The sequence below is a fragment of the Budorcas taxicolor genome, chromosome 13 (genome assembly GCF_023091745.1).
Source record: "Budorcas taxicolor isolate Tak-1 chromosome 13, Takin1.1, whole genome shotgun sequence".
Lineage (NCBI taxonomy): Eukaryota > Metazoa > Chordata > Mammalia > Artiodactyla > Bovidae > Budorcas > Budorcas taxicolor.
Window position 1 is genome coordinate 43,518,779 of NC_068922.1, and position 26,542 is coordinate 43,545,320.

The following is a 26,542-nucleotide window of genomic DNA, read 5'->3' on the forward strand; positions in this document are numbered from 1 at the left end:
TACTCTTGCCTGAAAAATCCCATAGACAGAGGAGCCTGGTAGGCTGCAGTCCATGGGGTTGCTAAGAGTCGAACACGACTGAGCGACTTCACTTTCACTTTTCACTTTCATGCATTGGAGAAGGAAATGGCAACCCACTCCAGTGTTCTTGCTAGGAGAATCTCAGGGACGGCAGAGCCTGGTGGGCTGCCGTCTATGGGGTCGTACAGAGTCGGACACGACTGAAGCGACTTAGCAGCAGCAGCAGCAGCAGCAGGACTAGTTTAAGGTGTAAATCCAAATGCTCTTAGAAAATGATTTGAATTCAGTAGGGAAGAGAAATGGCGGTAGCCAAGACAAACTCAGAAAGAGTGAGGAAATAAAAACACTTTACATTTTGCATCACTAGGCAGGGATAATCAAAAGTTTAATTATGGACATATTAAGGATTAAAAAGTAAAGATCACCAAGAGACCTTGGTGAATCAAGCAATTTAAAATAAGGTTTTTAGGGTGTTTCCAGGAAGTTCCATGCTATTCAGCTTTATCGGAAATACAATTTGCACAGATTTTTTTCCCCTTTCTGTGGATTGTCTTTTTGGTCTCTTGATAATTTCTTTGATACAAAAACATTCTGAAATTTGATGAAATTTATTTATCTATTTTTCTGCCTGTGCTTATTATGAAACATCAAATCTAGTATCCTGAGGCCTTCCCTCTAGTTTTTCTCCCAGGAGTTTCATATTAGTGTCTTGTATGCTCAGGTCTTTGATGCATTTTGGTGTGTATATGTGTGTGTGTGTGTGGTTTTGTGTGTGATATAAGTTAATGGGTAACTTCTTTATTTTGAATATAGATATGAAGTTTATTCAGCACTGTTTGTTAAAAAGACTGACTTTTTCCCATAAACGGTCTTTGCAACCTTGTCGATTATCATATATTATGTTTGTTTTTATTTCTGTATGAGTTCTATTTCATTAGTCTTTATATCTGTCTTTATGCCATTACCCACAGTTTTGGTTATAGTAGCTTTGTAGTTAATTATAAAAGCTCAAATTGTGAGAAACCAAATTCTGTTCTCTGTTTTTTCTTTACTTTCTTCTTTCCAAGATTAATTTCTTCCTTTTCAAAATTGTTTTGTCTATTCAGTCTCCTTTGTAATTTCAGATGCATTTTAGTGTTAGTTTTTCTACTTCCCATTCCCCCAAATAATGTTGGCATATATAAAGTTCAATTGAATGTGTAGATCACTTTGATTAGTTTTTTCATCTTAATATTAAGTCTTTCATTCATGAAACATAGTTGCTGTCTTTACTTCCTTCAAACAAATTTCGTATTACTAATCATTCTTTTTTTGTTTTTGTTTTTGCCTTTTTGGTTATTTCCAAATGCATTATTTTTTCATGTTTTTTTTCCAGTGGAATTGCTTCAAAGTTTTTCTTTTCAGATTGTTCATTCTTAGTGTATAGAAATGTAACTGACTTTTCTGTTTTGATATTGCATCCTACACCTCTGCTAAAATTATTTATTAGCTGTAACAGTTTTTTGTTTTATCTTTATGGTTTTCTACATACATGATCATGTCATCTCAGAACAGAGATAATTTTCCTACTTTTGAATGCATATTTTTTTTTTATTACTGTAGCTGAAACTGATGATTGCATGTTTACCATGAGTGGTAAAAATTGGTAAAACTTTTATATAATTGATCTTAACCAAAAATGCTTTCAGTCTTTTATCACTGAATCTGATGTTGTGGTTTTCATGTATAGGCTTCATTATGTTGAGAAAGCTTCTTTCTATTTCTGGTTTATTGAATTTTTTTATTATAAAAGGATATTGAGTTGTAGCACGGTCTTTTTTCCACATCACTTGTTATTATCATGTGATTTTCCCCCTTCTTTTTGTTAATATGGTGTATTGCTTTTACTAAAATAAGTATGTACACAGTTGTTGCCCAGGTAAGAGTCTCATTTGGTCATGATGTATAATTTTTAGTATGCTCCTGAATTCAATTTTTGAGCATTTTATTGAGAATTTTTGTAGCAATCATCATCTGAAACATCTGTTTGTAATTGATTTTTCTGTAGTATCTTTGTCTGCAATTGGTCTCTGGCTAATGCTGGCCTGATAGAATGTGTTGGAAAGTATTGCTTCCTCTCCAGTAATTTTTGGAGAATGATTGCTGTTAATTCTGCTATAAATGCTCAGCAGAATTTACTAGTGTGATCATCTGGCCCTGGGCTTCTCTTTCTTGAGAGTCTCCTAATTACTGATTCAATCTGCTTGAATAAGTAGGAGTAAGTCTACTCAGGCTTTCTGTTCCTTCAGGATTTTGTCTTCATAGACTGTGTGTCTCTAGAAATTTTCCATTTCAACTAGATTCTTCAGTGTGTTGGCATACTGTTGTTCATAGCATCTCTTTCTATTTCCTCATTGGTCTTCCATCTAGTTGTTTTATTGATTATTGAAAGTAGATATTAATGTCTCCAACTAGTGCTATAGTGCTGTCTATTTTTCCCTTCAATTCTATCTATCTTGGCTTCACATATTTTGGAACTCTGATGCTTGGCCCATCTATGTTTGTAATTTCTCTATATTCTTGGTGGATTGACCATTTATCAGTATAGAATATCCTTCTTTGTCTTGTCTTCCCTGGTGGCTCAGTGGTTAAAGTGTCTGCCTCCAATGCAGGAGACCCAGGTTCAGTCCCTGGGTGGGGAATATCCCCTGGAGAAGGAAATGGTAACCCACTCCAGTATTCTTGCCTGGAGAATCCCATGAATGGAGAAGCCTGATAGGCTACAGTCCATGGGGACACAAAGAGTCGGACACAACTGAACAACTTCACTTCATTTTCTTTGTCTTGTCACAAATTTTATTTGAAAACCTTTAAATGTTGTCTGTTATACACAGAAGAATTATACAAAGAAAGGTCTTCATGGCCCAGATAATCATGATGGTATCCTCCCTCATCTAGAACCAGACAGCCTGGAATATGAAGTCAAGAAGGCCTTAGGAAGCATCACTATGAACAAAGCTAGTGGAGGTGATGGAATTCCACTTGAGCTATTTCAAATCCTAAAAGATAATGTTGTTAAAGTGCTTCACTCAATACTCCAGTAAATTTGGAAAACTCAGCAGTGGCCACAGGACTGGAAAAGGTCAGTTTTCATTCCAATCCCAAAGAAGGGCAATGCCAAAGAATGTTCAAACTACCACACAAGTGCACTCATCTCATATGCTAGCAAAGTAATGCTCAAAATTCTCCAAGCCAAGCTTCAACAGTATGTGAAACATGAACTTCCAGATCTTCAAGCTGGATTTAGAAAAGGCAGAGGAACCAGAGATCAAATTGCCAACATACAATTTGCTCATCAGAAAAGCAGGAGAATTCCAGAAAAACATCTACTTCTGCTTTATTGATAATGCCAAAGCCTTTGAGTGTGAAGATAACAACAAACCGTGGAAACGTCTTCAAGAGATAGGAATACAAGACCACCTTATGTGCCACCTGAAAAATCTGTATACAGGTCAAGAAACGACAGTTAGGACTGGACCTGGAACAATGGACTGTTTCCAAATTGGGAAAAGAGTATGCCAAGGCTGTATATTGTCACCCTGCTTATTTGACTTATAGGCAGAGTATATCATGCAAAATGCCAGGCTGGATGAAACACAAGCTGGAGACAAGACTACCAGGAGAAATATCAATAATCTCAGATACGCAGATGATACCACCCTTATGGCAGAAAGTGAAGAAGACCTAAAGAGCCTCTTGATGAAAGTGAAAGAGGAGAGTGAAAAAGCTGGCTTAAAACTCAACATTCAAAAAGCTAAGATCATGGCATCTGGTCCCATCACTTCATGGCAAATAGATGAGGAAAGAATGGAAACAGTGAGAGACTTTATTTTCTCGGGCTCCCAAATCACTGCAGATGGTGACTGCAGCCATGAAATTAAGACACTTACTCCTTAGAAGAAAAGCTATGGTCAACCTAAGTAGCATATTAAAAAGTAGAGACATTACTTTGTCAACAAAGGTCCATCTAATCAAAGCTCTGATTTTTCCAATAATCATGTATAGATGTGAGAGTTGGAATATAAAGAAACCTGAGGGCCAAAGAATTGATGCTTTTGAGCTGTGATGTTGGAGAAGAGTCTTGAGAGTCCCTTGGACTGCATGGAGATACAACCAGGCCATCCTAAATAGTCCTTATTCACTGGAAGGACTGATGCTGAAGCTGAAACTCCAATACTTTGGCCACCTGATGCGAAGAACTGACTCACTGGAAAAGACCCTGATGCTGGGAAAGATTAAAGGCAGGTGGAGAAGGGGACCACAGAAGAAGAGATCATCGTTGGATGGCATCATTGACTCAATGGACTTGAGTTTGAGAAAGCTCTGGGAGTTGGTAGTGGACAGGGAAGCCTGGCATGCTGCAGTTCATGGGGCTGCAAAGAGTCAGACACGACTGAGCAACTGAACTAAACTGAGTGTGGTCACACCAGCTCTCTTTCAGTTACTGTTTACATAGAATGTCTTTTGTCACTTTTTTCTTTCAAAGAATTTGTGTCCTTAGATTTACAGTGAATCACTTATAATGACATAAATTTGATATATTTAAAAAAAATCTATTCTGACAATATATACTATTTGAACTTGGAGTTTATTTACATTAAACATAATAACTGATAGGAAAATACTTTTGCCTTTTTATATTTTTTGGTGTGACTTAGTTCCTTATTTCCTCTATTACCACTTTTCTTAATGTCCAGATGATTTTTCATAGTGACATCTTTGATTCTCATCTCTTTTATATTTATGTTCCATATACTCTACTTTATTTTCTTTGTTGTTATCATAGGAATCACATATAACATTGTTAAGTTATAATAATATCTTTTGAAAAGAACAGAGAAACACAGTGAGAACGTCAACAAAGAGCTAGAAAATATAAAAAAAAAAAAAAAGACTCAATGAGAGCTGAATAACACAATAGATGAAATAAAAATTAGAAGGAGTTAACAACAGGTTAGCCAATACAGAATAATGCATAAGCAAGCTAGAAGACAGAATAATGGAAATCACTCAATCAGAACAGTAAAAAAGAAAAACCGATTTTTCATAAGCGTGGTCTCCTGGGACAAGATCAACTGTAGTAACATTCACAGAGTAGTAGTCCCAGGAGACGAGTGAGAGAAAGGCACAGAAAAATGCATTTGATGAAATTATGACAATTTCCCAAACCTAAAGAAAGGAAAAGACATCCAGGTGCCAGAAGTACAGAGAGTCCCAAACAAATGAAACCAAGGAGACCCACACCAAGACTTAAAACTGTCAAATATTAAAGAGAAAATTTCAAAGGGAGCAAGAGAAAAACAGAGTCTCATATAAAGGAATCCCACAAGGCTCTCAATTGATTTGCAGCTGAAATATTATAGGCCAGAATGGAGTTACATAATATATTTAAAATACTGAAAGGACAAAAATATCTACAACCAAGGACCTTCTACCCAGTAATATTGACATGCAGAACTGAAGAAGAGATACATAGTTTCCTAGAGAAGCACAGCTGAGATCCTCACTAAACTGATCCTACAGTAAATGGTAAGTGTCAGTCTCTCAGTCATGCCCGACGCTTTGCAACCCACCCCATGGACTGTAGCCCACTAGGCTCCTCTGCCCACGGGATTTCCCAGGCAAGAATACTGGAGTGGGTTGCCATTTGCTTTTCCAGGGGATTTTCCCAACTCAGGTATCAAACCCGGGCCTCCTTCATTGCAGGCAGATTCTTTACCATCTGAGCCACCATGGAAGCCTGTTTTTTTCTTTGAAAATAGAAGGCTATTTCTTATAGAAAATAAGGAAGTACAGAAAGGGAAAAAACCCCATAGCAAAAGCAAATATATAGCAAAGGAAGTGCATGTACCACTGAAATAAACTAGTAAAAACTATAGTAAATAGTTAAGAGATAGACTTGAAGATATAAAGCATGACATCCAAAACACAAAACACTTGGAAGTGATGTAGGTCTTTCAGTGTGTGTGTGTTAGTTGCTCAGTCATGGCCGACTCTTTGAGACCCCATGGACTGCAGCCCACCAGGCTTCTCTGTCCACGAGATTTTCCAGACAAGGATACTGGAGTGGGTTGCCATTTCCTTCTCCAGGGGATCTTCCTGATCCAGGGATCAAACCCGGGTCTCCTGCACTCCAGGCAGATTTTTTACCAACTGAGCTACAAGGGAAATGCAGATCTTTCAGAGTGTGCATGAACTTAAATGACATCTGTTTTAAATAGATAGATACAGTTATAAAGGACAGTGTTTTCAACTATCAGTGGTGGGAAAGCTAGATATCCACATGTAAAAAGAAGTTGGGAGTTGACCTTATAGACAAAACAACTCCAAATGCTTCTGAGATCTAGACACACAAAATATAAATATGAAACTCGCAGAAGAAAACCTCTGGAAAAAGTTTCTCATCATTGGATATGGTCACAATTTGGGGGATTTGACACCAAAAGTACAGGCAATAAAAGAAAAAATTATTATTAGTCTTTATCCAAATTCAAAACTATTTTGCACTGAAACAAATTACCAGAGAGGGGAAAGACAAACCATGGGATGGAAAAAAAAAATCTTTCAAATCATATTTGTGATAAAGCTGTCAACACTTTACCACACATTGTCTTTGCTCAACTGACAGACATTGCATGGTATCCCTTAGTCGTTTTTGTTGACTATTTCCATAATATTATTCTTGGTTATACCTTCCTGTTGATACAACATTGGGATTTTTTATATTTAATCACTTTACTTGAGTTTATCTTGAATACCACCTCTTCTCTCCTAAACTCAGAATGTTTTCTATAGTGTTTGGATTTATGCCTTGAAATAATCCTTGAACTAATCTTTGGCCATCTAGGGTTTGGAGTTGAGGTTCTTGCAGATCTCCTGCGGGTCCCCCTGGGTTCACAGCAGCTATGGGGCTGTGACCTCATGGGGTTGTCCCAGGGCTGCGGTGCTCAGTGCATGGTGTTCACGGGTCTCTCCAGGGAGGACCTCCGAGCCCCTGTCCCCACTCCTCATCTGGGACCCTCCCAGGGACTCAGTCCTGATCCCTTCTCTTCCCTTCCCACCCAGCTCCATGTGGACAGTTCTTTACAGCCTTGGTGTGGACAAGGCTTCCTGCTAGTGTCGTGTGTTTTCAGGAGATGGGACCCTGATGTGCTTCTGGGGGAGCTGAGCTCAGCGTCCTCTTGCCCATCTGGAGCTCCTCCTCAGGACAGTGTGTGACACTCACTGTTCACTAAGTGTGGCTCCTGTGACTGTTCAGGAAGAGTCGGTGCCGATTTATTTTCTTCCTTTCCTGGACCATGGTTTCCTTTTTCTTTTTTTCTTTCTTTCTCCTTCCTTCCTTCTTTTCTTTCTGTCGTGTGTGTGTGTCTGTGTGTGTTCCTGTGTATGTGTGTGTGTGTGTATGTATTCCTGGGTGGGTACGCATTCATTGGGTACTTGAAACAACAGGCAACTACTCACTCTTGGTTGATTTCCTCCACATCATGACTGGCCTTCACTAGTTAACTTGGCATGCTCCTTGTCGTGGGATCAGTCCAAAAGAAAGCTAAGGGCTGCTCAGTTTATTTCTGTGTCAACATCTTGCCTGGTACATGGGTGACTGTTTTATTCCCATGAATATACGGCTGTTTTTGAATGCCCTATGTCCCCCAAATCCACATGCCCGTTCTACTCAGGGTTTAACATAGTCTAGTCTAGGTCTCCACCTGTAATCCTTTGTCCCTGGTCCCACATATGTATAGCCCCCCTGCAGCTATAATGAGTCACTCCAGCTGCTCTTCAGTTAAAGTTTGTTTAGGAAAAGCAGACATTCATCTTCAGGCTGTCCCCAAGTAGGTTGGAACATTGCATTAAGGCTTTCTGTGATCACTCTGGTTTGAGGGCGCTGAGCCACCGCTCTTTGCAGATCAAGACTGCACTGCCCCAGGCAGGAGGAGGGTAAGGAGAATAAAAACACCACAAAATGTCCTTCCATCCTGTTCTGGATTTTTCATGATTGTGTGTTCACTTTGTTGCCATAGATTTTGTTTGACTGCTTTCTAGAGCTCATATGACATTTTTCATCTGGGTTCTGATTGTTCTCTCATGTTTCTAAGGGAGAATTCAATACATCCTAGCCCACCATTTTGCTCACGTAACTCTGTTAAATTTTATTTGGTTTCACAACATTTCACTATATCAGTGCCTCACAGTTTCCCTTACTTATCCCAAAGTTGTTACAATTTAACTTGCTTACAAGTTTTTCTTTCACCGGTAAGGCTGAGCAAAATAGCAAAGTATGTAATATATGTATAATTTATATTATGATAGCTTTCTAAAAGTTATATAACTAAGTTCAAGGTATAAACCCTCTAAGAGTCAGTTTTCACACTGCATATGGTATGCAAAAACCAGCCAGAATGTGTGGCTTTGGTGTCCTTTTCAGGATTTCACCACCATCAGGTCTGTAAAGCAAAATAATTTTGCTGGTGGTAAAAATTAAAGGCAAATTTATTTTCATCTGAAGTTTTCATTCTTTATGAAGGGGTATGAGTCTGAGTGAACTCCGGGAGTTAGTGATGGACAGGGAGGCCTGGCGTACTGCGATTCATGGGGTTGCAAAGAGTTGGACATGACTGAGCGACTGAACTGAAGATTTTTTTTAAATGCTTATTAATCACTCCTTGAAATTGTGTGATTCTCTGTATGAATGTATTTGTACTGTAAGATTCAGCTTCATAATTAGAAAAATGAAAAAAGATAACTATGTGGAAGTTTCTAGTCTAACATATAGTTAATACTTGTTCAGCCAACCTCATCAAAATGTATCCTAAGATTATACTGATAAAAAAACCCAAGCAAGTTAACTGGCTTTAATTCTCTTCTTACTCCATGGGAAATAATTTAATCATGCTCCTCCTACAATGCATCTGCTAACATTGGACAGTGCAGCTGGGGCGTTACCTTCCTATTATATATAACCTGTGAAGGCAGAAGAAGAAAAATCAGTCTGCTTACTCAGAGGAGCAACAGGCAATGGAAACCCAATGCCAGAGGGTGAAGCTTAATGATGGCCACTTCATCCCTATCCTGGGATTTGGAACCTATGCACCTGAGGAGGTAAGAGTAGTGGTTGTGGGTTGAGATAGAAATAGTAGTGGATATAATTTGAGAGGAAGGGGACTTAGGTTGTCAAGCACTGAGTTCCTGTGTGACTCTGGGAGGATCACATGGTTCCACTAACCAGGCTAGAACTGTGCCCTGTAAAAGGGGAGAGAGCATCCAGTCTCCACTCTGCATCAGGGTCTGAGGCTGTGCTCACCTGCAGATTACTCTGGGTTCCCCTGCAATTTCCGTCTCTTTCCCAGCTTGGCAGAAGAGGTGAGACTCAGCCGTCAAGAACGTTGACTGTCAGCTGCTTTGCTTTGAGGGACATTGTAATGGAGGGGTTTCTCGGTATGTTTCATTAATTCCAGAACCCTTTCCTTCTTCCAAAAACACATGACCCAGAGAAGTATTTGAGATAGAGACCAAGGATCTACCTCCTTGAAAAAGGGAAGATTCTAAATCACATTAAAATAAATGGAATATTGTAAAGTAATTAGCCTCCAATTAAAATAAGTAAATTTAAATTAAAAAAAAAAACAAATGGAATATTATTCAGCCTTTATAAAAGAAGTTATCCTTTTGCCATTTGCAACAACAGGGAGGAACCTGGAGAATATTAAACTAAGTGAAATAAGCCAGAAGTAGGAAGAAAAATACTGCCTGATCTCTTTGTTGGTGGAATCTAAAACAGTGAAACTCAGAAGCAGAGAGCAGAGGAATGGTGACCAGAAACTGAGTACATGCTGGGGAAAATGGCCAGATAATGGTCAAGGATACAGACTTTCAGTTATAAGATAAGCTGTGAGATGTAATGTAGAGCATGGTAACTATAGTTTATAAAAATGGACTGTATTCATGAGATTTGCTACTACTACTACTACTAAGTCGCTTCAGTTGTGTCCGACTCTGTGCGACCCCATAGACGGCAGCCCACCAGGCTCCCCTGTCCCTGGGATTCTCCAGGCAAGAACACTGGAGTGGGTTGCCATTTCCTTCTCCAATGCATGAAAGTGAAAAGTGAAAGGGAAGTCGATTTGCTAAGAGACTGGATATTAAGGATTCTCCCCACAGCCAAAAGTTATCCACGTGAGGCGACAGATCTGTTATCAGCTTGATTGTGTCAATCATTAACAATGGAAGCTTATATGAAAACATCAGTTTGTACAACTTGAATAGATGCAGATTTTATTTGATGTATTCTATGTGGCTTCACTGGTAGACAGAGGTCCCAGAAGCTTTCACCTGGTTTCTTGATGCTTTTCAGCTCAGTTCAGTTGCTCAGTCATGTCCAACTCTTTGTGAACCCATGGACTGCAGCACACCTGGCTTCCCTGTCCATCACCAACTCCTGGAGCTTACTCAAACTCATGTCCATCAAGCTAGTGATCCCATCCAACTTTCTTATCCCCTATTGTCCCCTTCTCCTTCTACCTTCAATCGTTCCCAGCATCAGGGTCTTTTCCAATGAGTCTATTCTTCACATCAGATGGCCAAAGTATTGGAGTTTGAGCTTCAACATCAGTACTTCCAATGAATATTCAGGACTGATTTTCTTTAGGATGGACTGGTTTGATCTCCCTGCTGTCTGAGGGACTCAGGAGTCTTCTCCAACATCACAGTTCAAAAGCATCAATTCTTCTGCACTCAGCTTTCTTTATAGTCCAACTCTCACATTCATACATGACTACTGGAAAAACCAGGGCTTTGATTAGACAGACCTTTGCTGGCAAAGTAATGTCTCTGCTTTTTAATATGCTATGTACATTGGTCATAGCTTTTCTTCCAAGAAGCAAGCTTTTTTTTTTTTTTTAATTTCATGGCTGCAGTCACCATGTGCAGTGATTTTGGAGCCCAAGAAAATAAAATCTCTGACTGTTTCCATTGTTTCTCCATCTATTTGCCATGCAGTGATGGGATCGGATGCCATGATCTTAACTTTTTGAATGTTGAGTTTTAAGCCAGCTTTTTCACTCTTCTCTTTCACTTTCATCAAGAGGTTCTTTAGTTCCTCTTCACTTTCTGCCCTAAGGGTGGTGTCATCCGCATATCTGAGGTTATTGATATTTCTCCCCAGCAATCTTGATTCCACCTTGTGCTTCATGCAGGCCAGCATTTTGTATCATATACTTTGCATATGTTACATAAGCAGGGTGACAACATGCAGCCTTAACATACTCCTTTCTTGATGCTTTTACCAGATACTTTATACCTTTGTGGATTTTGCTTCAAGCATCTCACAGTATAAATTGTATCCATGACTATAACTTTATGCTAAGTCTTACAATTTTTTCCAGAAAATCACTGAATCTGGAATTTTTCTTGGGGTCGTCTGATACCTGTGACCAACCACTGATTGCCTGGGATTGAAGGGTTCCTGGTTGTCCATTTAATCACTGACCAGGAAAGTTCAGGAAAACTGTCATGGGTTCATCACCACACATGCAGAATGAACCAAAAGCACAAAGAAAAGTTGATTATTGGAAAGATCAAACTTGTGGCTCAGCAACTTCTTATTCATGGGGATGTTCAATTCCTACCTTTGTTGCTTATGTAGGTTCCTAAGAGTGAAGCTCTGGAGGTCACCAAATTCGCTATAGAGGTTGGGTTCTGCCACATTGACTGTGCTCATGCGTACAGAAATGAAGAGCAGGTTGGCCAGGCCATTCGAAGCAAGACTGCTGATGGCACTGTGAAGAGAGAAGACATATTCTACACTTCAAAGGTGATTTGTCTGTTGTGTGTGTGCACATGTGCACAACTAGTTGTATGCAGGTGACAATTATGTAATAGGATCAGTAATTAGGTGAATGTTGTTTACTGATACAGCTTTATTTCCACACATATTTATATGTTAAATGTAGTTTCCTCCTCCCCTGCCCCAAAATAGAAAGTGATACCAACTTTTTCTTCACTGCTCTGTTCAAATTTTAAAGTCACTTTCCTTCTCTGAGCCTAGACCAGAGGAGTGTGATTTAGTTTGGTCTAAGGATTCATACAGAAGTGTGAATAGATTATAGGTTTCCTTATCATCTGGGTGGGTTTCTCAAATTTCTTCACATTCTGAATTTCAGTTCTCAACTCTAAGAGTAAGAGAGAACATTAGGAGAGACATTTTGTATATTCCACAAGATCTAGCCAAAGTGCCTTGAATTATGTTTTGCTCATGTTAATATGTTCAAAATACTTTTTTTTTCTACAGTTATGTAAACAAAATGCTAATTAATTCTGAGAGGACTGATTGATTGAATTAGACTAAGTTTGTGCTTTTACACTCTTAAACACAATTCAGATGATAGGCATGGTAATTATTTTATAATGTTATTTATCTTGATTAATTTTATTCTATTATGAATGATGTACTGATGATAAATTCAGTCAAATAATAAAGTTTGCATGGGTGGGTTAGATAAAAAAATGGAACTCAAGAAGAAAAGGAGCATTTTTCCCAGTGGTCATCCATTTCTAAGCAATAAAAATGTTTTATCATTAAATGACACAGGACAAACAAAATGACCTACTGCCTTCATTTAACATAACTTCTATTATTTAACCTCTGCAGCTTTGGTCCACATGCCTTCAACCAGAGTTGGTCCAATCAGCCTTGGAAAAGTCACTGAAAAACCTTCAGCTGGACTATGTTGATCTCTATCTTATTCATACTCCAGTGCCTCTGAAGGTTGGCAATTTGTGTTATCACCTCTATCTTATTTCATATGTCACAATGTCTATCAGCTTCCATGGATGGTTGGTTTAAGATTTTTCATAGTACTTTTTTTCATAACACTTAAGATTTTTCGTAGTACTTAAGTATTTTTCATAGTACAGTGTAGGACGTACTCTACACTGAGGAAAGTTGAGTTGCAGTATTCTTAGAAATGGGTCCATTTTTCTATCTCTTATCATGGCATTACACTTGGTTTGCTTTATTTTCACTGAACATTTTCGATCAGTGGCAAATATGGCCTTGGGGGCCTCAAGGCTCATAGTCATGAACAAGTGAGAGCATGTCTAGATCTTCCACATTCCATATCAACCTAAGGAGAGCCTTGCTGGTTCATATGCCTGCCCTAAGGCACCTGATGCTCAAAGGGAAAAGGAAATCTGATATTTAGCCCAGGTCAAGTTTGCAATTTTAATGCCAGAAGTAAGGCATAACTTACAGTCACTCCCAGTGCAATGGAGATATTTTGCAAGAGGAAAGTAAAAGAGGCAGAAAAAAATTCAAATAAGTCATTGACAGTCCCCATTAGAATGTAGGAAAATTGTATTTATCAGAACGTTAAGTGTAAGAGACTAGTGGAAAATTGCCTTCTAAACACATTGCTCAAAACTCCAAATGTAAAACACTTTGCAAATATTAGTATCTAGAATGTTGTAAACCTACCTCATAGAGGTTTGATGCCCTGGTCCTAGATGTGCCTGGCTGTTTGGCTAAGTGTGGGGAAATTGTTTTGTAACATCTCTAAAATGACTGCTGCTATTCCAGCCAGGGGAGGAAATTTTGCCAACAGATGAAGATGGAAAACTTATACTTGACTCAGTGGATCTCCGTCACACATGGGAAGTAAGTCCAGGGAAGAGAGAACCAGAGGAGGAGCCAGGAGATAGGGAACCTCCTTCATTTCTTCCACCTGTGAGAATGGACTGTGGACCATCAGACTCAGCAGTTCATGAATCTAAGGGCTGGGATGCTGGGGTTGTAGAGAGGAAACTTTTGCTGAAATGTTCACAGAGAAGAACAGTGGAGAAGAATTTGGGATGGTAACATAGGCATCTATATTTTTCCATGCATTATGTATTCTCCAGGGTTTTTCTAACTGTAATTCTTCCTGTGTCTTTTCCACTTCTTCCACTTTTTTCTTCCTTATAATCAATGCTAATTTTTGACAAGAGACACTTTTAACATTTTTTTTTCAGCCATTAATCTTGTTTTATTGCCCATTCCAAGTGACGGTTCATTACTGTTCACCACCCCTCCCTCCCAGGCCCTGGAGAAGTGTAAGGATGCAGGGCTGACCAAGTCCATCGGGGTGTCCAATTTCAACCACAAGCAGCTGGAGAAGATCCTGAACAAGCCCGGGCTCAAGTACAAGCCTGTCTGCAACCAGGTGAGCAGCCTTGACTCCTCTCCCTCCTGCTCTTCAGAACCTCCTTCTTGCCCTGGAGCCAGACATCTGTCTGGCCTTCCCTCCTGTTCATCTGACCTTTGTGGACAGAGGATTCTAGAGGGCAGAGCCTCTGTCTGGACAGTGTGAATAGAATCCATAACAGTATCTCTGACTGATAAAATCTGGGTGGAAAAAGCAGGGAGGGCTTCCTGCTAAATTGTGGGTAGGAGCTGAGGGAAGTGAAAGGGGGTTACACTCAACACCCAGAACTTAGAGGAAGAGGTTTTCCCCCTGAGCTTAAAGCATGACCAGAAATCAGATGTCAAAATGTCTCGGAGGGAACTATGTACATTAAGGAAACATGGAACAAGAAGTAAACAAAGAGAAAAATCAGCTGAGAAGGGTGTTAAGAGTTTGTGTAGAGTTTGAATGCCTGAATCCTTTGTCTTGGTTTCTCTGCATTCATGGGTCTTCAGCCAAGTTTGCTAGAGAATATGAAAGTTCATTAAGTTTGATGGATGAAGTTAAAGGCTTATGGAGATAGTTCAGTTCAGTTCAGTCACTCAGTTGTGTCTGACTCCTTGTGACCCCATGAATCACAGGACGCCAGGCCTCCCTGTCCATCACCATCTCCCGGAGTTCACTCAGACTCATGCCCATCGAGTCCGTGATGCCATCCAGCCATCTCATCCTCTGTCGTCCCCTTCTCCTCCTGCCCCCAATCCCTCCCAGCAACAAAGTCTTTTCCAATGAGTCAACTCATCGCATGAGGTGGCCAAAGTACTGGAGTTTCAGCTTCAGCCTCATTCCCTCCAAAGAAATCCCAGGGCTGATCTCCTTCAGAATGGACTGGTTGGATCTCCTTGCAGTCCAAGGGACTCTCAAGAGTCTTCTCCAACACTACAGTTCAAAAGCATCAATTCTTTGGCGCTCAGCTTTGTTCACAGTCCAACTCTCACATCCATACATGACCACAGGAAAAACCATAGCCTTGACTAGACGGACCTTTGTTGACAAAGTAATGTCTCTGCTTTTCAGTATGCTATCTAGGTTGGTCATAACTTTCCACTGATGAAATATTCATTCAGGAATACTTACTCAATCGTAGAGCGCACCTTGTGATTTACTCAAGCTTGGACTGGTTCTCCCATCAATGTCCATCACAAAATTAACTGATTAAACTCACTTTTCTATGTCTGTTTCTGTTCTCGTACTTTTTTTGGTTCTATATTTTACCTTATTGTGGTAAAAGAAGACCGTGAGACCTAACCTCATAGCAAGTTTTAAAAAGTATTCATATAATACAATACAGTGTTGTTTATTATAGGGACAGTGTTGGAAGCAGATCTAAAATTCATTCATCTTGTATAATTGAGACTTCACATCATGCTTATCAATTCCAGATTCCCCCCTCCTCCCAGCCCCTGGTGACCATCTCTCTGCTGTTTAATTCTAGTTTGACAGATCTAGATATACCATATAACTGAGATGTGATACATATGTCATGTAATCTTCACCCTTCTGCAACAGTCTTATTTCGTATGTATCTTAACGTCTTTAAGTTACAAGTTGGAGTCAAAGAAAAAGAATCTTATATGGAAAGTGTAGCTTACACAATTCAAGAAATATATATATATATATGTTATAAAAGTTAAGAAATTAATGTGATTCTGGTATTAGTTTTACTTCCATGTCTTTATTGTGAAAAATTTCAGATATTAGAACAGTTAAGGATACAATAGTGTGTATATATACATATATATATATTTAATTCTATGGATTATATAATAAATATATATATTATGTTTTGATGACCCGGATCTGATATGGTTCACATGTCACTTTGAGTCATATTTTTCATGGTTTTTAACCTAGAATGGTCACTCAATCATTATGTCACGAAGATAGCGAGACAAGTTCTCAACAAACACACTGTATTTATCATCATTACTTTGTGACATTGATTAACTTGTTTGTCTGGTTCTAGTTTATGTAAATTAGTAGTTAAATCTGAATTCCTTATTACATTTGACAAGAAAACGTCCTTTTATTTTTCCCCTTGTTCTGATGGGCAGAGCCATTCTCCATAAATCTTTATTTTTTTAAATTCATTTTAAGGAGGCTAATTACTGTACAGTATTGTGGTGGTTTTTGCCATACATTCACATGAATCAGCTGTGGGTGTCCTTTGTGTGCTGTGCCTCTCACATACACCCGAGTAGGAAGCAGGTGATGACAAGTTATCCTTCTGTGAGTAGTGGTATTTTGTTCTCCTGGTAAAACTACTGGTAGCTAGATTTTTTTGTTTGGAAGTGTGTAATAATTTCCTGTTGAAATTATCTAGTCATCTGTCACATAATAACTTTCATTAGGGGAATTTCAATTTCCCCCAAATTTTCACAAAATGGTTGAGAATCCTTCAATGACTTCCACGTGCATTAATTATTTCATTGGGATATTTTTCAATATTTTCTATTTTAAGCAATATTTTTAATCTCCTGACCTAACATTTTATTGTAAAGACAAAATTCCCTCATTAAATCAACATAAAATGCACTTATTCTTGTAAGACAGGGTAAAAACTTAACTCCTTCCCATTAATTGTCAGTTTCTGAGAAAGGATTTATTGTAATACTCACCATCCATGGAGGAAAATAGTTTTGTTCTTTCTCCCGCTCTCATCACTAGAGCCTCAGGGATTTTTATTTACTCTGTGTGCTACATTTGTTTTCACTCATAATTCTTTTTGATGCTCAAGTTTACCCAAATGCCACCAGTGGGACCTCCCCCTCCCATCACACTAGGTCCTATAGTCCCAGGATTCTAACAGCTCTTTTTCTGTCTCCAGTCTGGAATTAGACATATGTCTTGGTGGTGTTCAGTGGTATTTAGTAACCAAGATCTGGTTCCTAGAGTTGCTTGTTCTCAGGAATTATTATTATTAATATTTAATCTTTTCAGGGAACAGAGATAAAATTTGAGTTTTTTTTTTAAACATTATTGAGGTTGATGTTTCCAGTTGTAATTTGATTTACACAGTTTTTTTTTGTTTCTTTAGCATATGTAATTTTTACTTTTAAGCTTCCTTTGGCATGTTACCTTTTCATATAACTTGACAGTTCTTCTCTGTTGGCTTCTACAGGTAGAATGTCACCCTTATCTCAACCAGAGCAAACTGCTGGAGTTCTGCAAGTCACACGATATTGTCCTAGTTGCCTATGGTGCTCTGGGATCCCAACGGTCATCAAAATGGTATGAACATTACTGAAAGCCACAGGGTGTTACTCTGAAACTCAACTTTTTTAAGTCTTTACTGAATTTGTTACACTACTGTTTCTGTTTTATGTTTGGTTTTTGGGCTTCAAGGCATGTGGGATCTTAGCTCCCTGACCAAAGATCAAACCCTCAACCCCTGAACTGGAAGATGAAGTCTTAACCACTGGACAACCAGGGAAGTTAATAAAACTCAAATTTTGATAAAATATTTTTATAATGTACACAGTGTTTTTTTCATACTGTTCATGGGGTTCCACAGGACTGGAAAAGGTCAGTTTTCAGATTCATTCCAATCTCAAAGAAAGGCAATGCCAAAGAATGCTCAAACTACCTCACAATTGCACTTATTTCACATGCTAGCAAAGTGATGATCAAAATTCTCCAAGCTAGGCTTCAACAGTACATGAACTTCCAGATGTTCAAGCTGGATTTAGAAAAGACAGAGGAACCAGAGATCAAATTGCCAACATCCACTGGATCATCAAAAAAGCAAGAGAATTCCAGAAAAACATCTACTTCTGCTTTATTGACTACGCCAAAGCCTTTGACTGCGTGGATCACAACACTTGGAAAATTCTTAAAGAGATGGAAATACCAGACCACATGAGCTGCCTACTGAGAAATTTGTAAGCAGGTCAAGAAGCAACAGTTAGAGCTGTACATGGAACAAAAGAATGGTTCCAAATCAGTAAAGGAGTACATCGAGCCTGTATATTGTCACCACGCTTATTTGATTTATATGCAGAGTACATTATGTGGAATGCTGGGTTGGATGAAGCACAAGCTGGAATCAAGATTGCCGGGGAAAATATCAATAACCTCAGATACACAGATGATACCACTCTTATGGCAGAAAGTGAAGAAGAACTAAAGAGTCTCTTGATAAAAGTGAAAGAGGAGAGTAAAAAAAGTTGGCTTAAAGCACAACATTCAGGAAACTAAGATCATGTCATCTGGTCCCATCATATCATGGCAAATAGATGGGGAAACAATAGAAACATGAAAAGCCTTTATTTTGGGGGGCTCCAAAATCACTGCAGATGGTGACTGCAGCCATGAAATTAAAAGACCCTTGCTCCTTGGAAGAAAAGCTATGACCAACCTAGACAGAATGTTAAAAAAGCAGAGACATTACTTCTCCAACAAAGGTCCATCTAGTCAAAGCTCTGGTTTTTCCAGTGGTGATGTATGGATGTGAGAGTTGGACTGTAAAGAAAGCTGAGCACCAAAGAATTGATGCTTTTGAACTGTGGTATTAGAGAACACTCCTGAGAATCCCTTGGACTGCAAGGAGATCCAACCAGAAAATCCTAAAGGAAATCAGTCCTGACTATTCATTGAAAGGACTGATGCTGAAGCTGAAACTCCAATCCTTTGACCACATGATTCGAAGAACTGACTCACTGGAAAAGACCCTGATGCTGGGAAAGATTGAAGGCAGAAGGAGAAGGGGATGACAGAAGATGAGATGGTTGGGTGGCATCACTAACTCAATAGACATGAGTTTGAGTAAACTCCAGGAATTGGTGACGGACATGGAGGAATGGCATGCTGCAGTCCTTGGGGTTGCAAAGAGTCGGACACGACTGAGTGACTGAACTGAACTGAGCTGAATGCAGTGCTCTGGAGATAACGTTTAACTGACAGGAATAGAAGAGAGATGGGACATAATCCTTCTGTTTTGTCTTACAATCACAAGCCAAATTGATTTTTTTACATTTCATGTGTCTTGTTGTATGTAGATTTTAATGCAAGTGTCTCTGCACTGAACACTTAAGAGAAAGCTTAAGTCATGACTTACTTATTTTTTAACAAATGAACATGGTGCTAGTAATAAAAGTTTCAAGTCTCCCTCACCTTATATCTAAAATCAGGATAAGAAATGTACCTCCTAGGGACTGCAAGGAGATCAAACCAGTCAATCCTAAAGGAACTCAGTCCTGAATATTCATTAGAAGGACTGATGCTGACTGAAGCTTCAATACTTTGGCCACATGATGTGAAGAACCAACTCATTAGAAAAGACCTTGATTCTGGGAAAGATTGAAAGCAGGAGGTGAATGGGATGACAGAGGACAAGATGGTGGGATGGATAATTGACTCATGGACATGAGTTTGAGCAAGCTCCGGGAGATAGTGAAGGACAGATAAGCCTGGCATGCTGCAATCCATGGGGTCGCAAATAGTCAGACATGACTGACTGAACAACAACCCAGATCTATGATGATCAAAAAAAATCACAAATTGAATCATTTTAGTGAAAATTTGTTTGTAGGAGTATTGCACAATGCAAATAATGATGAAATCTCATTTTTGGACTACTCAATTTTTATCAACACTTCAGAAAAGTGAAAATTAAAAACAAAACATTTCCCTGTCTCCATCTCTTTTTTATTTTCTTGCCCTTGTACTTATTTTAGAGCTATGATTATTAAGAAAAATAACCACTGAGAAGTAAAACAGAAAAAAAGAAAAAAGTCCACAAGTCTGGCAGTACTGGTCTCAGATCAAGCATGCATCCAAATGACTGCGAGAACTTTGTAAATGCAGATTGGGAAATGACACAGTTGAGGTTCTGATTCAGTTTGTCTTCAGCTAAGCCATGGAATTTGTATTTCTAACAAGATTCCAGGTGATACTGACGCTTCTGGTCCCTGGACCACACTTTGAGAAACATTGGTCTAGAGTAGACCTACTTTATCTGTTTGAAAAGCCTCCTTAGAAACTAAGTATTCAGTTTCAACTCCTCAGCATTTCTGAATTTCCTTCCAGGGTGAACCCAAACTACCCTATTCTTTTGGAGGACCCGGTTCTTTGTGCTATTGCCAAAAAGCACAAGCAGACCCCAGCTCTGGTTGCCCTTCGCTACCAGATACAACGTGGGGTTGTGGTTCTGGCCAAGAGTTACAACAGAAAGCGGATCAAAGAGAACATGCAGGTGATGATGAGTGGGGCTGTGGGCAGAGGGCTCCTAAGGAATATCCTTCACAAGGGTCATTCTTTGTCCAGCTCTCAGACTATCCTTGAGTCAAGACAAGTTACCTGTTTTTCTTGGTGCATGAATGCCTTGTGTGTGTTTCTAATGGTTTTCTCCTCCTGCTGTGGCAACAGGAGAGGTGGCATGGAGAGGGTTCAGGAGAGGGTTCTGGAGAGGGTTCAGGTTGGACAGAAAATAGAGATTTTATTTCCAGCACTGTATCAATTTATTCTGTCACCTCGTACAAATGACATCTTATTTTCTTCATTCTCAATTGACAAAATTATATTTGATTTTCATAGACTATTTAGGCTGCTCTAACAAAATACTTAAGATCGGGTGGCTTAGAAACAACTGAAATTTGTTTCTCACAGTTCTAAAGCTGGAGGTCTGAGGTCAGGGTGCCTGTGTGATCAAGTGAGGGCCCTCCTCCAGGTCACAGGCTTTCCCTTGTATCTTAACATGGTGGAGGCCGCAACAGAGCTCTCCCAAGTCTTTTATATGAATATGATATTGTTTAAATCTCATTCTTGAGGGCTCCACCATCATGACCTAATCACCCTCAAAGGCTCTAATTTGTAATACCATCTCAGTGGGGTGAGGCCCCAACATGTGAATTTGGGGGCATGCAAATTATAGCAGTGATCCTTAACTTAACAAATCATTGTGGTTTTGTTTTGCATTTTCCTAAATATTTATGTTTCACTTTCATGCATTTAATCTCCTTGAGTTTCTGCTTTTGCAAATTTCCTGTTGTCTTTTGATTTGTGTGTAGGAGACCATTATCGTACCCTTAGCCATAGCTGTACACGAAACTCTCCCCAGTTTCAAGATTTAATGCAGAGATCATTATGTGTGTCTCTTGATTCTGTGCTTTGGCAAACAGCCTGCACTCAGCTCAGCTGTGGTCCTCTTGGCTGGGCTCTCGTGCATTTGCAGTTCAATGCAGAGCAGCTCAACAGTCCTGCTTTAGCAGGTGGATGTGGCTCTTGTCAGAGGAGCCTGAACACTTCTCTGTATATATTTTCAAATATATTTGGCTTAACTGTGACAACTAACCTGTACTTCATCTCAGCACAGCACTATGCCCCCTCATCAGTGAATGGGGAAAAATCTTCTTCATATCTGGGCTCAGAACGGACTCACCACTTTTTCTGGGAGCAGGTTCTCAGTCTGGAGTGTCCAAAGACTGTGTGTTTGGAAAAACAGGATTTTAGTTTGTTTTCTGTCTCAAGTGATTCACTTAGAAAGACTGATGCACTGTAATGTTTGTGAGGTGGACAGAGAAGGAGAAGGTGTGGGAAGGAGGGATGAGAACTCAGCAGAGGCTCCCAGGCTTGTTCACCTGAAAGCTGAGGACAGACTTGGCTTCCCTGTTCCCTCTTCTTGTCTCCTCCATGGAAACTCCTCTAGTCCCTAGGGAGAGGACGACTCCTTGGAGAAGAGGTTAATGTTATTCTCCCTTCCTTCCAGGTGTTTGACTTTGAACTGACTCCAGAAGACATGAAAACAATCGATGGCATCAACAGAAATATGAGATATTATGAATTTCTACTGTAAGTGACTTGCTGATGTTTCACACATACACTGTTTACTATAACAGGCAGGTCAGCAGGGGAATGAGGATTTTTAAAAGCTTAATTCTAGGAAGACAGTTCTGATTTCCAGTGTGTAAACCAGATGCTTCCTGTAGACCTCAGACCAGAGGTTTCCTCCAGGGTTCTGTCTCTGACCAATAGAAATGTAATTGCGGCCCATGACAGCCCATCAGTAAAATCACCAGAGCTGATATTGTGGTGAATTCATTACTTTGTGCTCCTAATTACTGTGCCTGGTGTACCACCTTGCAGGGCTGAGGAACCCAGTAGACACACGGAGCACAGTCCCTAGTACTTTAAAGCTCTATGAAAAAATGTTCATATTTACTTCTTTTTAAAATCAGTTGAAATGATCAAATTAATAGTGACTCTGTAATAATGAATCTGTCCTGGATTATATTCATGTTTGTAATTGAAAATGAAAGAGTTAGTTGTTCAGTTGTATGCGACTCTTTTGGGACCCCATGGACCATAGCCCCACCAGGTTCCTCTGTTCATGGAATTCTCCAAGCAAGAATATTGGAGTGGGTTGCCATTCCCTCCTCCAGGGGATCTTCCCAACCTAGGGGTTGAACCCTGGTGTCCCATATTGCAGGCAGATTCTTTACAGTCTGAGATACCAGAGAAACCCATATTCATTTTTATCATAACACAATTGTAAAATGTCATGTCAATGTTTTTATGGAGGGGAGTCCATGAAGGGCGACATGCGTCAGTGCTGAGAACTCACAGTGGACCTGCCTCCACCCCTTCCTTCTGGTGTCTGGTGGATTTTCTCCCTAAAGGGCATTTATTTTCCATGACACCATCCATTTATGTCATGTTTATCTCTTCATTGGGCTTTTTCCCCCTATTAAAACTCCCATGTCCATGTCCTCATGCCTGTTATTTCACAAAGCTGAATTACCAGTCGATCATAAGCTTAACTGACCCTCTAGTGAGTGACTGCTGTGTCCTTAGCAGGACACATGCAGGTAAGATTGTCTGGGTCTCTGGTTTCATGAGTCAAGACTCAACCCATTGTAGCCTTTGTTCATCACCGGTCCATCCCCTGGGGAGCCTCTACCTCCTGGACTTAGACTTATTTACTAATGCAGAATTCCAGCTAAAACTGCAGAAGGATGCCAGGATTGAAGAGACAGAAGACTAATAAGAGAGAATTTGGAGGGGAATTTAGAGAGAAGGGAACACAAATTAGTGATGAAATGAAGACAGTTTCAAATGAAAGAGCTCAAAATCCCCTTCTTGTTTGTAAAGCTATATCATAATTCTAAGAAAACACATCATAAATGAATAAAATGTGTAAAGCTAATTTTCTGTACTCAAAAGATTTTAAGTATAAATCTATGTTCCCCTGATTAGTCTTGAATGCCTAGACTTAGTTATCTTTGTGACTTTATGTCAACAACACAGCTCTTGGCACACGGATTTTCTCAGAATACATTTTTTAATGAACTGAATAGAAAAGGACAAATTTAGGGAAAAAAATCAAAACGTGAGAAAAAACAGAAAATAGCAGTAATACTAACAAATGAATAATAAGTGTTCTCATAAATTATAAATTAAGAAAGCAGTAATCATATTTGGTAGTTAAGATTATTTAGGTGTACTTAAAATCTCTTCAATAAATTGGAAATTCTTTAATGGAAGCACCCTGGATTTAGGGGGTGATGCTTGATATTTTTTTGATGGATGTATGAAAACAAGAGCAACTAATTCTTTAACTGTGATTATTCTCATCATTTTGGGTCAAAAGTTACACCCAGGACTGAAATGACCTCTACAGTTAGCCATAGGTCTTGTGCTATCATATAAATTGTAACCTGAGTCAAACTACCTGTCACTGTGGAGTGAATATTACATGTGAAGTTTGGGACTGGATGTGCAGGTGCTGTGTGCACACGGAGCAGACACCTGCATGTGTGCTTGTCGGGGGAGAAGGAGGGACGTGATTTGTAGATTTCAAGTTTTAGCCCATCGTGACCACATCACAGAGTAATACTCGCTATCACAACATGACTGATTTAATAAATTAGTACTCCTCTTTCTCTTCCAGTATTATCGATCACCCTGAGTATCCATATTCTGAAGAATATTAACTATGAGATGTCTACCATACATTCTACTAGAATTTCTTGCTTCTAGGGCTGTGAAGAGCATTTCTGTACTTGGTGGAGGTGTTTAAAAGAAGTGTCTGAACTTTTGAAAGCTTGTTTTTATTTAAAAAAACATTTTGTGAAATAATAAAGACTTCAAATAAGGATATTAGTTTTGCCTGATAACAAAATATTTGGAAAATAAAAGGAAAATGATAAAAAATAAAGATAACATCTGATTAACCCATTTAATAACTTTGGTGTGTTTTCCTCTGTGGAAAAATACATCAGTCAACCTAAGAAAGAAATGGAAAATTTTATTCAAGTCAAATTTGAGAACTGTAACCCAGGAAGCTCTGAGAACTGTTCTGTCCTCTAGAAGTCAGGCACAGGTATGGAAGGTTTTGAGACAGAGGGCTCTGCATTAAAAGATGTTATTAACAGTATACATAATACAGATCTAAGCATCATCATGGTGGGTCATATGAGCCCTTACAAGGTCAAGAAGGAATTAACTTTTTTAAAAAATTTCTCTACTATTTATTGCAAGTTCTTACAGCCCAAGCTGCCAAAATAAATACCAAACAATTAAGTACAGAATCTTACATTGAACCCAAATCTCCTAACTGCTATGTCTATGTTATTTGCACTACACCCAGCTACTTCCTAGAAATAATTCCATTTTACTTCACTTTGGCTTCACCTAGTGTTTTCATTATTTTAACATGACCTCTGAGATGCAAAGGGCAGGTACTTACTCTACAAATAAGTAAAGCTAGGTTAAGAGACGTTTAAATGACACACCAAAGATCACAGAGCTAGTAAAAGCTTACTTTCAAAAACACCCAGTATTCTTAAGACATTTTATTCACATGACATCATATATTTAAAAAACCAGAGCAGATTTAAACTCAGATCATACCAACACAAGGAACAGCTTCATTTCACATCTTTTGTTTAATTAAGCCAAATTTCTCGTTCCTCCTCCACTCCTCTATGCTGGTCTCCATTGCAAACAATGGCACAGAAATCGGAAGAGGAGTCTGGCAGTGGGGATATACCCCCAGGGGCTCAGGCAGCTCTTTGACAGTGATTTTCAGCAAATCTACATTCTGGGCCTGGATTCTCTTCATTTCTTTTTTTAAATATAAATTTATTTTTTTTAATTGGAGGCTAATTATTTTACAATATTGTATTGGTTTAGCCACACATCAACATGAATCCACCATGGATTCATGTGTTCCCCATCCTGAACCCCCACTCCCGCTTCCCTCCATACCATCCCTCTGGGTCATCCCAGTGCACCAGCCCCGAGCATCCTGTATCATGCATCGAACCTGGACTGGCGATTTGTTTCACATATGATATTATACATGTTTCAATGCCATTCTCCCAAGTCATCCCACCCTTGCCCTCTCCCACAGAGTCCAAAAGACTATTCTATACATCTGTGTCTTTTTTGCTGTCTCGCATACAGGGTTATCCTTACCATCTTTCTAAATTCCATATATATGCATTAGTATACTGTATTGGTGTTTTTCTTTCTGGCTTACTTCACTCTGAATAATAGTCTCCAGTTTGGTACATATATACAATGGAATATTATTCACTCATTAAAAAGTATACATTTGAATCAGTTCTAATGAGGTGGATGAAACAGGAATTTACCTTTTTTGGAGCTGTCTTACTGACGCTGGGAGAAAGTTGCTCTTCACGGTTGAGCAGGTGTTCCCACTGATGGGGGAGGTCTGGTCCATGCATAATGCAGACACACAACTCACAGTGAGAAAGAGATGAGGCCAAAGGACAGAGAATAATTTTTTATGCTTAAAATTTTTTGTCATGAAATAAATACATTTCATTTCATACTTTCGTGACTTACCTATACAAATGTGTGTGTGCTTATTTACAATTTGAAATCATCTTCAATATACAGGTTGTATACTTATTTTTATGACTATAGAGTGGAAGTGAGAAATAGATTTAAGGGACTAAATCTGATAGACAGAGTGCCTGATGAGCTAGGGACAGAGGTTCATGACATTGTACAGGAGACAGGAATCAAGACCATTCCCAAGAAAAAGAAATGCAAAATAGCAAAATGGCTGTCTGAGGAGGACTTACAAATAGCTGTGAAAAGAAGGGAAGCAAAAAGCAAAGGAGAAAAGGAAAGATATACCCATTTGAATGCAGAGTTCCAAAGAATAGCAAGGAGAGATAAGAAAGCCTTCCTCAGCAATCAATGCAAATAAATAGAGGAAAACAATAGAATGGGAAAGACTAGAGATCTCTTCAAGAAAATTAGAGCTATCAAGGGAACATTTCACTCAAAGATAGGCT

At 39.1% G+C, this 26,542-nt stretch overlaps 1 protein-coding gene and 1 non-coding gene across 2 annotated transcripts; both read left to right on the top strand.

The window, feature by feature from the left end:
* The first annotated feature begins 2,630 nt into the window (after positions 1-2,630).
* On the top strand, positions 2,631-2,702 carry TRNAW-CCA (transfer RNA tryptophan (anticodon CCA)). The gene has a single exon. It is a non-coding gene; the product is annotated as a tRNA-Trp (tRNA).
* Positions 2,703-8,992: 6,290 nt separating this feature from the next.
* Positions 8,993-24,205, top strand: LOC128058216 (prostaglandin F synthase 1-like). Its single transcript, XM_052650598.1, has 9 exons — positions 8,993-9,159; positions 11,702-11,869; positions 12,707-12,823; positions 13,634-13,711; positions 14,133-14,255; positions 17,398-17,507; positions 20,304-20,469; positions 21,982-22,064; positions 24,163-24,205. Exons 1-9 carry the CDS (start codon positions 9,076-9,078, stop codon positions 24,203-24,205), a joined length of 972 nt encoding a protein of 323 aa, XP_052506558.1. The 5' UTR covers positions 8,993-9,075.
* Positions 24,206-26,542: the final 2,337 nt, after the last annotated feature.

Excerpts from the sequence above, each read along its gene's own strand:
- LOC128058216 (XM_052650598.1), top strand. The coding sequence starts at position 9,076 with ATGGAAACCCAATGCCAGAGGGTGAAGCTTAATGATGGCCACTTCATC. Across the intron at positions 14,256-17,397 it reads ACAAGCCTGTCTGCAACCAG|GTAGAATGTCACCCTTATCT; the intron begins GTGAGCAGCCTT and ends TGGCTTCTACAG. Across the intron at positions 22,065-24,162 it reads AGATATTATGAATTTCTACT|TATTATCGATCACCCTGAGT; the intron begins GTAAGTGACTTG and ends TTTCTCTTCCAG.